General features: G+C 50.0%; 3 protein-coding genes; all 3 read left to right on the top strand.

The window, feature by feature from the left end:
- Nucleotides 1-1,790: 1,790 nt before the first annotated feature.
- On the top strand, nucleotides 1,791-3,955 carry GSTUM_00002053001 (uncharacterized protein; the record flags this gene model as incomplete). XM_002839513.2 has 4 exons in its annotated part: nucleotides 1,791-1,841; nucleotides 1,884-2,254; nucleotides 2,327-3,488; nucleotides 3,541-3,955. The coding sequence occupies 4 exons, from the start codon at nucleotides 1,791-1,793 to the stop codon at nucleotides 3,805-3,807; spliced, it is 1,851 nt and encodes a 616-aa protein (XP_002839559.1). The 3' UTR covers nucleotides 3,808-3,955.
- Nucleotides 3,956-5,916: 1,961 nt separating this feature from the next.
- Nucleotides 5,917-6,416, top strand: GSTUM_00002054001 (uncharacterized protein). XM_002839514.2 has 2 exons: nucleotides 5,917-6,039; nucleotides 6,117-6,416. Exons 1-2 carry the CDS (start codon nucleotides 6,009-6,011, stop codon nucleotides 6,251-6,253), a joined length of 168 nt encoding a protein of 55 aa, XP_002839560.1. The 5' UTR covers nucleotides 5,917-6,008; the 3' UTR covers nucleotides 6,254-6,416.
- A 1,211-nt stretch (nucleotides 6,417-7,627) lies between these two features.
- On the top strand, nucleotides 7,628-8,434 carry GSTUM_00002055001 (uncharacterized protein; the record flags this gene model as incomplete). XM_002839515.2 has 1 exon in its annotated part: nucleotides 7,628-8,434. The coding sequence occupies one exon, from the start codon at nucleotides 7,628-7,630 to the stop codon at nucleotides 8,189-8,191; it is 564 nt and encodes a 187-aa protein (XP_002839561.1). The 3' UTR covers nucleotides 8,192-8,434.
- Between the last annotated feature and the right edge of the window lie 1,307 nt (nucleotides 8,435-9,741).

Raw genomic sequence — 9,741 nt, forward strand, 5'->3', positions numbered from 1 at the left:
ATTTGGATTAGCGTTCTACAGAGTAGCCATCGGTCGTCTTAGTGGCATCAGCTTTGGTGAGATGCCGCATATTCTCGCCATCTCCAACGGCGAGTTGTTTAATACGGGAATCAATGGAGCGAGCGCCATCATGGATTGATTGAGATACCAATCCTGATAGTCTTATCACCAACCCTAGTGGCGGCTATATTCCCAAATTAGCAAACAATTTACACATTATGATAGCGGTAGGTAGATGAAAGTGGAAGCAGCAAATAGGCGAACAAATAGTTGGAAAAAGAAAAAAAAAAAAAAAAAAAAAAAAAAAAGAGGAAGAAAGCGAACGGAGCAAACCTACAACGAGTGAGATTCCAGCCCAGTCGGTATCCTCAGATGACAAACTGTTACGAAAAAGAGCGGAGAGATGAAGTTGTATTCGTTTTTCTCGGTAAAGAAGGAGAAAGAGTTAAAGTCCAAAGGACGAAAGACAAAAGGAAGAAAGCGATTGCTACATAAGGAAGCAGGCATAAAGTGATTATCGAATGCAGGTATACGTAAGGCATCGCCAAGAGGTGAACATTCTAATACAAACTAATAGACCCCCTTAAGGAGCAGTGTCGAAGGGGTGTGGCTGAGCACGGAAAGCCTAGGAATCAAGCATTCTTGATGGATCTGATCGGAAAAAGAAATGCTTGATGAAGAGGTGGACGAGCTATAGTAAGTCCAACTCAGGGGGAGAAAGGAATGTTGAGAATGATTAGCCTCGTTACCAGCGGAGAAAAGTGTTCTTGGGGTGAAGGGTGCTTGGTGAGAAAGGGAGGGGGAGAGAAAAAGGGGAGGGAAGAATCCTTTTCAGAACAGGAGGCTGGCAAAGTGAAGTCATGAGGGCAGGTGAAAACACAACGGTACCTTCTTGCATGCGAAAGACCGGTGAGATTAATTTTAAGCTCAAGGAGTCAAGTGCTAAACCTCATGGGAATACATCTTTGGCCCGGGCCCGCAATTGCTCGCCGGGTAGAATGTAAGCAGCATCCTTTCCTGTGATATCCGTTTGCTTTCTGAACTCGCTACTGTACTGCTTGAAACGTCCCGTCTAATCTTATCAGATAATCAATACCACTTTCCCGTCCCGTCAAAACGTCAAAAGGCTTGCTGTCATATACTTGTATCATGAGTGCAACCTCCGCTAAAAGTGAGATTGCATCGGCGTTAAGAACCCGCCTTGCTCTGTGGAACCGCCACGGTTCCGGGAAAACACTACGACACTACGGATAAGCGAACATAGGTATTAGCTACCGGTATTATGGAAAAATCTCCCACCTCCCAAGATAGGCAACCGACGTTCGTTATGGGGCTGTTTGCGGGAGTGTTATGTTTGGTCGGGAGGGCTAGATTGTTTCCTGCGGGGTATCATTATGGACTGCATGGAGGGCTGAGAACAGGCTGACCGGCCAGACCTACCTGTGCGGGCCATGCATAATGAAGACATATTTCCTGCACCACCTGCGCTATCGCGGCTTGCGGGTTTGTTGATTTGATGAAAAGCAAGCTTTCTTAGGGTGAGGGGGGCACTCGTAGGGCACACAACTGTTGACCACAGCCTTGTCAATAAAGAGATCCCCACTTGCCATCCCTTCAGGTTTCCCGCAGCTAGGAAAACCACTCCCTCGTGAAAACTAACGCACGTTCAGCATTTGCACCACGTAGAGGTTCAACACCTCTGCGCTCCGCGCGCAACGTCGAAGTAGCAATCATGGCGAACATGTCTGTGCCCGTGCTACCACAGGAGTTGCTCCATATGATTTTTAGCAATGTTTGACCCTCCACTTTTGATTCTCTCTGTGGCCCGTTCGGGCGTGTGGGTTTGTTGCTGACAACAGGTGATTATCGGCTGAGGATCGCAGCTCAACAACCGTGCAGATTTTTACTCGTTATGCTTGGTTTCGAAGTCCTTCTATGCCACTGCCATTCGCCTCCTCTACAGAAAATTGAAGATCTCACATGAAACTTTTGAAAAGTCCTTTACGCCTTTGCACGCCGTGCTCAGTTCACGGCAACAGGAGAGGATATTCTGCTTGTCCGCCGCAGAAAAGCATGGGCTGGCGCGCAGCAACGGGAAGGGCCCTGAGTTCGGCAAGGCCCTGAGCAATTGTGGGGCGTTTGTCAGAGAGTTTGAGGCCGCGCTCCTGGTTGATGATGTGGAGGAGGATGCAGATATTGTGAAGGAGATCCTTGGGAGTGCGATAGACAATATGTCTCTTTTGGAATCCTTCGTGTATTCACCACCTTCCCCCGCCTGATGGCTCTCTTGTTAATCGCTGACTAACCTGTGACCGTGTTGAGCTAGCTGGGCCACCCCTAGCGACAGGGCGCTTTGTCGCACTCCCCGCATCTCTCACAGCCTGATACGCAAGCCGCGACTAAATTCACTTGCACTATCCAATATCATCGAGACCGATGCTCCATTGTTACGCCTCCACCCTCTCCAATCTGTGACCTTTATTCTCGACTCAAACTTTGTCTCACTAGCCCATCGTCTACTTTCATCTACGGCGGACTATGACATCATTCGAAAAATCCTCAGGACCTCCGCGGGAACGCTAAAGTCGCTGACTCTGATCTCTAGACCGGGCGGCCAACGACACTATGAGGATGAGAATCTGCTTTTCGGTGGCGGTGAGGGCGACCACAAGAGTGTTTTTAAGGAGTCCCCAGAAGGGGGGGAGGTTACTCACTTGAGCAGACTTAAATCGCTAACCTTGGTTGGGCGACCCTTTACAGTAAAGCGTTTGGGAGTGCTCACTCAGGCAATCAACTTCAACAACCTCCGGTGCTTGGAAATTGTCTCCTGTCCCGGCACCGAACTGCTCCTTTCCGCCATCACCCTCCCCGAGGCGCGTGAGTCGGGTATGGGTGCAGAATCTAATGAGGTAGGAGGGTCGGATACTGACTCAATGTCAGGTTCCAACGAAGAGAATGGGTCTGGGTCGGATTCGGATTCGGGCATGGAATCTAATAAGGTAGATTGGTCGGGTTTGGACTCGATGTGGGGTTCCGATGAAGAGGATGATCCCGGGTCGGGTATGGGTGCAGGGTGGGCTTCCGAGGGAGGCGGCGAGTCGGCTACGGGTGCAGAATGGGCTTCCGCGGGGGGGAACCGGGCGTTCCCAAACCTTCGGAAATTGGTTATAAGAGCCTCTCAATATGAATTCGGTAGATTCCTGAAATGCTTCCGCGGTCTCCAAGACCTCCGCTACGAGCTAGGATATGACAGGAGGACTTGGGGGTTACCGGAGGGCGGCCGTCGGCACATCCCCTGCAGCTTAAGCGTTGACTCGCTTCTCCTCGCAAGGATTTCTATGTTTCACGGACATACACTCCGGAAACTGACTATCTTAACACTCGACACGTTGCTATGCATTAGCGAAAGAGACCTGAGAGGGCTCGCTAGGAATTGTCGGGTGTTGGTGAAGCTCTGCTTTTCAGCGCGGCGTTTTCATTTTCTTTTTGTATTTTATTCCCATCCCCCCATCTATCTGTGCCTGGCTAACGGTAGGCTAGAGCACCAACCCGGTGAAAACACGTACACGCAGCAACCTATGGACGCTCTACCTCCACTTGGAATCAGGGTTCAGCGAATTTCAGGCTCGCAATTGCTTGCAGAGACTTCTGCTGATGATACCTAACCTGAAGACTGTGGGGATGTTGACAGGAAAACATAGTAATGAGCCATATATTTTCAGGGTTTGTCCGGGTAGAGTCTTGGAACGTGTCTTTGACGGGGATTGTCTGCAGAGCGAGTTCAGAGCTAGCAAGTTTGGAGATTAGAAACTTGAAGCCTAGAGGGGGGGGGGGGTTGTGCTAAACAGGATGGGCGTCAATTTTCTTCTTCTTTGACGGCTATCATTTACTCGGCGGGGACTATCGGAGCTGGGCGGATGGAATGGAACTATAGGCTAGAACGGAAATGATTAATCGAGCAGATTTCATCTTTTTTTTCTTTTTAAGTGAGACCATTACGACACTTGGAAAGGCGAGTTACGGGATGAGATTTGACGAACACGTAAAGCACATGATATTGTTGGCACAAAGTAAATTTCAAGTGCATGCGCTCGGCACCAAGCAAGGCAACAGTAAACATTGGTACAGTACCATCTCGAAATTTCTTCTCAGCGAAACCCTACATATTATTACATTAAATACACCCTCACACATCCATCCCGTGACATCCGCCTACCATACCAGTACTGTACAGTACCCACCACTTCTGGCATTAGTCTACACAATACACACATCCCAGCAACACGATAGACCACGCTTCTACAGTTGATAGCCCACCCGAGCGCAACAAACAACTCACCTCCACAGCCAGAACCAAAGGTAATGAGCCTACCACACCGTAATTAGCTTTGATGATAGAGAAACCGGAGACAGCTCCCAGAGCCTCCCCCAATGCGTGGGTGGGGGTTCCACCGACAGAGGAAGATGTCCCAAGCCCCAAGTCACGCGAACGTCAACTAGAGCGTGGGGCATGCGAACCGAACATCATACAGAGGGAGGAGGGTCATCACGTGGGTGCCGCTGGTGGGTTTTTGTACCCTTGAGTATGATACTTTATTATCATTGTGCGGTCGGGATGGGATGGGATGGGGATGGGGATGGGGAAAAGGGGGTTAACTGGAAAAGGACGTCTGAAGCTGCGTCGAGCGGGATATGCGGGGACCATCTTTTTTTTCTTCCTTCCGATTTTCTGTACTGTACAGCACAGTACAGTAGCGGCCGTGTTCGCCGTGGTGTCACGGTGGAATTTTAAATTCTTGTTGACCATGATGGATTGTCAGTTTCGGGGTCCATTTGGAAGACCACAACATTATCATATCATGGTTCTGGACTTGTGGGCGTTATGTAAGTACTCGTACAGTTGGTCCAGGCTGGACAACGTGATTTGTCATCTTTGTCGAGGGTGCTGGGATTATAAGTAGTGTACAGTACAGTACCGGTATCCTACACAGCGAGTTCGCTGGTGGTAATATACTATCGTAATTCGATTCCTGGTCGGGTGCGGGGGTTTTCCGATCCCGTTCATCTTTTGTAGCTACTGTGGTTTGTAGCTACTGTGGTTGGTGGCGGAAGGCCATTCCGGGATTGCAGCTGTCGTGCGCAGTGCAAGTGCAGGTACGATGCCGGTTCGGGGGGGCGTGGGGGGTCTGGGGGATGACGGCGCAATCAGCAAATTAGCAGTCAAAACATTGCTACCGTACCGGCACCGGCACAGTACTCTAGTACCCACTAGACTATGGATTTTCACCCCTTGTGCGTGGGGGGGGGGGGGCAGTAGCAAGGTTGAACCGGTGGTTCTTGAGATAAATTTACTGTACTCGTACTCGAGTATGATACTCGAATATCATGCTCGGGTGGTTGGCCAGACCCATCACAAAACGTGCGCCATCCAGTCCGGATCCGCCAGCGGTGATATAAAATAAGTCACGGGCACGGCAACCTTACCCACAGCCGTAAAATTCCATATTTCTATGGTGAGGGATTTGCCGACGGTTTGTCAGTCATGGCATCCCTGTGCTGCACAATACCGCTACGGGCACTCGTATCGTACTGTAGCCCAATGATATTATACGGTAGTGCTCGCCTTCACGTGTCAACCCACTACGGGTATCATCCGGCGCTGTCAGGTGCATTGCCGGCCGATCGCCGCCAAAAAAAGCCTACCGGGAAATCCCCCACCACGCTGCATGAATACCATTCTCTTCGGTCGGTCCCCGACCTCGCCGTCGTCAATCCCGGTGACAAAGCAATAATATCGCAAAAAACCTCGCCGAGTCATCTATAAGTTATTATACCCACCGCACCGCGCTGCACGTACTGTACCTACCGGTATTTAATTCCCTCTCCATTCCCCCTTCTTCTTCCTACCTACCTATTCACCCCTATCGCGAGTTCAAAAAAAAAAAAAAAAAAAAAAAAAAATTCTACGAAGAAGAAGACACACAAGATATAAAATTCCAAAAGAAAAAATGTGTCGGAAAACAACTTGCTCCAAGTGCTGTAAGTCGATTCATCTTCCACAGCGGTTGACTTGATTGTTTGAGTTTTACTAAAAAAAAAACGATTTCACGATACAGCTGGGACTACTTGGGTCGGATGCGGAGCGCACATTCCTCAAGTCATGGAACGGGTTCCGAAGAATCAGTGGTGTAAGTGTCCCGGTGGGGGTGATGGGGGGTACCCGCCTGGTGGGAGTTGGTGTTTGATTTCTTAAGGCGGAGCAGTGGGTATCATCATAAGTCATATCCTTTTTTTTTGGGGGGGGGGGGAGTTATTGTTGTTTGTCCATGAGTATGATGACGGTGGGCGTTCTTTAGGGAGTTCTTTGTCTGTATATGGTAGCATCGGTAGTCAAGTTCAAGAGTTTTTTATGTTGGCTCTCCTAAAGGGTTCCTGCAGCGGGTGGGGACATAAAGTGTTTAAGGTTGTCTCTGTGTAACTATCGGTGACTTCACTTCACTCCATCTTATCTCTCCTGCCCACCGATCTTTCACTACACGATGCCGACAACACCACCTTCGGCAGGCCACGAACCCGAAAGTATTACCCATCCATCATGGATCTGAAACAATAGCGGGAACATTGGAAAGGGCTCGGTACGGCATGTGGTGGGTTTTGGCGAGATTGAGAATGGTGGGGAGAGGGAGAAACCATTTACTCGAGTAGTGGGGTAGCGCAAGTCGCTGGGGTAAACTCGCTCGAGATTATGAGGAACTGGACTCGGTTTATTGGGATGGAAAAAGGGTCTTGCATACTTGCGGTTAGTTTGGTCTGATGTCAGCTGGCTTGGGTATTACCATTAACAATATCTAGAGGAGACGTAATCGAGCACATTGTTCATACACGATAATCGCTCGCGGGCCCTGTGCGGGCGCTCTTATCCTAAGAGAAGGTCACAAGTTCAGTGTTTCTGAGCGCGAATAGGTGAGCACCTTCCTCCGCTATGATGCACAATCGAGGATTAGGAACCATCCCCTCTCTTGGCAGGTTGTTGCAGCCCAATACCGTTGCCACATTTCATCATATCTAGCCTACAGTGCTTTCCCTCCCACGAACCTCCCATCCCAGCCGGGGAAGTAACGACACGAAAAAGGGAGATGGGGATAGAAGGGATATAGGTGAAGTACAATTCCTATTTCTGAGCTGCAAAGGTACCGGTATGCTTTTAGATCCCTCCTCGAATGTTTCGCAATAACCATTACACCACCCACGGGTTCCACTTTGTGGGGGAAAAGGGCCCCATTACCGGAGATTACCACCAAATCAATCCAAACAGGAAACGAAAGCAGTCGCCCTCAAATGTATCTACCACAGCAAAAGTTCCACAGAAATTCACCTCAATTGGGCATGGACATATCTCCCTCCTCGCGTCCTAAAACGAGTTAGCTAGCTAACTAACTGGTCAAAGCATGTAATCCCCACCTCACCTTGGTAAGTAACGGGGTGACTAGAAAAACCCATATAATAACCCCACCCTTCCCCCACCCCTCCCTCCCCCAACCCAAATATTTTCCGCCCCCCCCCCCACAGTCTTTGAACCTCACCTACCTTTTCCGGCGATAACAAAACCAACAATAGCGGGGGCAATATGGGAAAAATAAAAGTAAAAATAGGAGCACCCCGACAGCCCCCCTGGACCAGAACAACAAGCGAAGACAAACCCCCAGTCCTCCCGCCATTAAGCATAGGCCCCTCGCACCTATCAACTGCCTCCATCGCACCTTCGTCCACATCCACCTCATCCCCGGAAACCACCTCCACCTCCACCTCCGCAAGCACCAGCACCAGCACAAACACAACCACCACCACGCCCCCCACCTCAATACCCTCATCATCCACAGCTACAATCCCCGCAGCCCCCATAGAAGAGCCCCCAAGCACCAGCGTCAGCGCTACAACAAAGGCAAATGCAGAACACGAGGTCAAGGGCAAGGGTAAAGAGGGAGCGGAAGAAGGAGAAGAAGGGGAAGGAAGCTGCGAACCGTGCACACACTCTGTCAATTCAAGGATCGAGTGGGGCGATGGGCTCGCACCCGGGGAGAAGCGTGGCAGGGCGTCCGGCGGCGGCGCATGGCCAAAGAGGAGGGGATTCTGGAGGAGGGTGTTTGGCCGGGAAAGGGATATTAAGGGGAAGGGGGTGGCGGGTATGTGAGGGGTGTTGAGGGGAATTCTGGGCAAAGGAATTATATACACGGGGTGTGGGAATATTTTTTGTGTTTGTAGATTATCATATCAATTTTCTTTTTCTTTCTTTTTTTTTTTACCGATGGCCGTTGCTTCCTCTTGTATTTTTTGTTGAGTTTGGTCGGAGTAGCGGGGTTGGGCGTGAGGTAATAACGTGTAATATACTCACTCACGCACTTACACTAATGTACTTGTAACATTGTTCGTTCAACAGTACTATCCCCTTTCCCTTAGCCGCAAGTGCGAATAGAGTGTGATTGACGTCGTGCAATTTACAAACTTCCCATGGCTAGTCATTAGGGAATCAATCAAACCACCAAGGGGTTTGGTTTTTGTGAAAAGAAATACAAAGCCCCCCCACGCAGTATGATACCATGTCACATTCCTGCCCCCATGCCCCAAACCAATGTCTTTGGGTCGTGCGGAACAATTGATATCGTATTATACCAATACTGACCCGGTTTACTTCTGTGCAGCCGCACCGATGCAGTAGAGGCACCGCCTTCTCCGCCGCTTTGGGTTTCGGGGGTGTTTTCCTACCTTTCTTGGGATTTGGGACAACCCCCCCCCCCCCCCGCCAAAATCATAACACTCCGGGGGCCGGAAAGGGCACTCACCGCCCAACGTAACCCGCAAGAGTGAGGTCTTGGGGATCTCGAGCGGGGGTCCCTCCTAGCAGGCAACGGCCAACGTTGGCCGGGTGGTTTTCCGGGATGCGCGGGCTAATTATTGCAATACCTCACGTCTGATGAGCCGTTGTAGGGGATTTTCATTACTTATTATATTCATGGTAGGGAAGGGAGAGGGTCCAAGGGGGTTGATTTTTTTGTCCTGTCGGGGGGTCGTTTGGCTGGTTGGCCGGTTGGTGAAGTCGGCTGGTTGGGTGTGTTGGCGTACAGCACCAGAATGCTCAATATGTTCGCAGTATGATATAGTTGCACCCGAGTAAAGGAGGGCAAAGTAAGGTGTACCGGCATTCCATAATCCGTCCTACCCTATGGCATGTGGGGAATTGCTGGTTCTTTTAGATTCCCGGATTATCATTTGCCCCGCACATCATAAACCAAAGTGAACTTCATCCAAGGATTGAGTTTGAAGCGAGTGATGAGGAGTGATTGACCGGTGACTGAAAGGAGACGCTTAAAGATAGGATGTTGGTTGAGTGAGTAGGCGGGGTGGGAAAAGAATATATCATGCGGTGGGGAGTCGCCTGATAAGGGGTATTTATAAGATCTATGGAGAAAGATCTCCTTTAAATACATTATCTATACCCCCCCCCCCCCCCCCCCAAACGCAAGGGAACCCGTTTGGCTAGTGGAGACCGCGTGGGTAAAAACCGGAATTTCCCAAGCACATAATGCATACTCCCCTCCTTTGGGTTTAAACATGCCGTACCCACAGGTGCCTAGGCAAGGGTTCCCCCCCCCCCCTTGGCCTTTCCAGGACTTTACATCTTAAGGTGCCCATCCCGAAACCAAACCCTAAAACCAAAACAATCTTACCCCTCTGTCCCCTCTA

This window comes from Tuber melanosporum (assembly GCF_000151645.1).
Source record: "Tuber melanosporum whole genome shotgun sequence assembly, scaffold_361, strain Mel28".
Taxonomy (NCBI): Eukaryota; Fungi; Ascomycota; class Pezizomycetes; order Pezizales; family Tuberaceae; genus Tuber; species Tuber melanosporum.

What these genes read in the sequence shown, in the direction of transcription:
- GSTUM_00002054001 (XM_002839514.2), top strand. Translation starts at nt 6,009, where the DNA reads ATGTGTCGGAAAACAACTTGCTCCAAGTGCT. An exon ending in AACAACTTGCTCCAAGTGCT is followed by an intron (nt 6,040 to 6,116) that starts GTAAGTCGATTC and finishes TTCACGATACAG; the next exon opens with CTGGGACTACTTGGGTCGGA.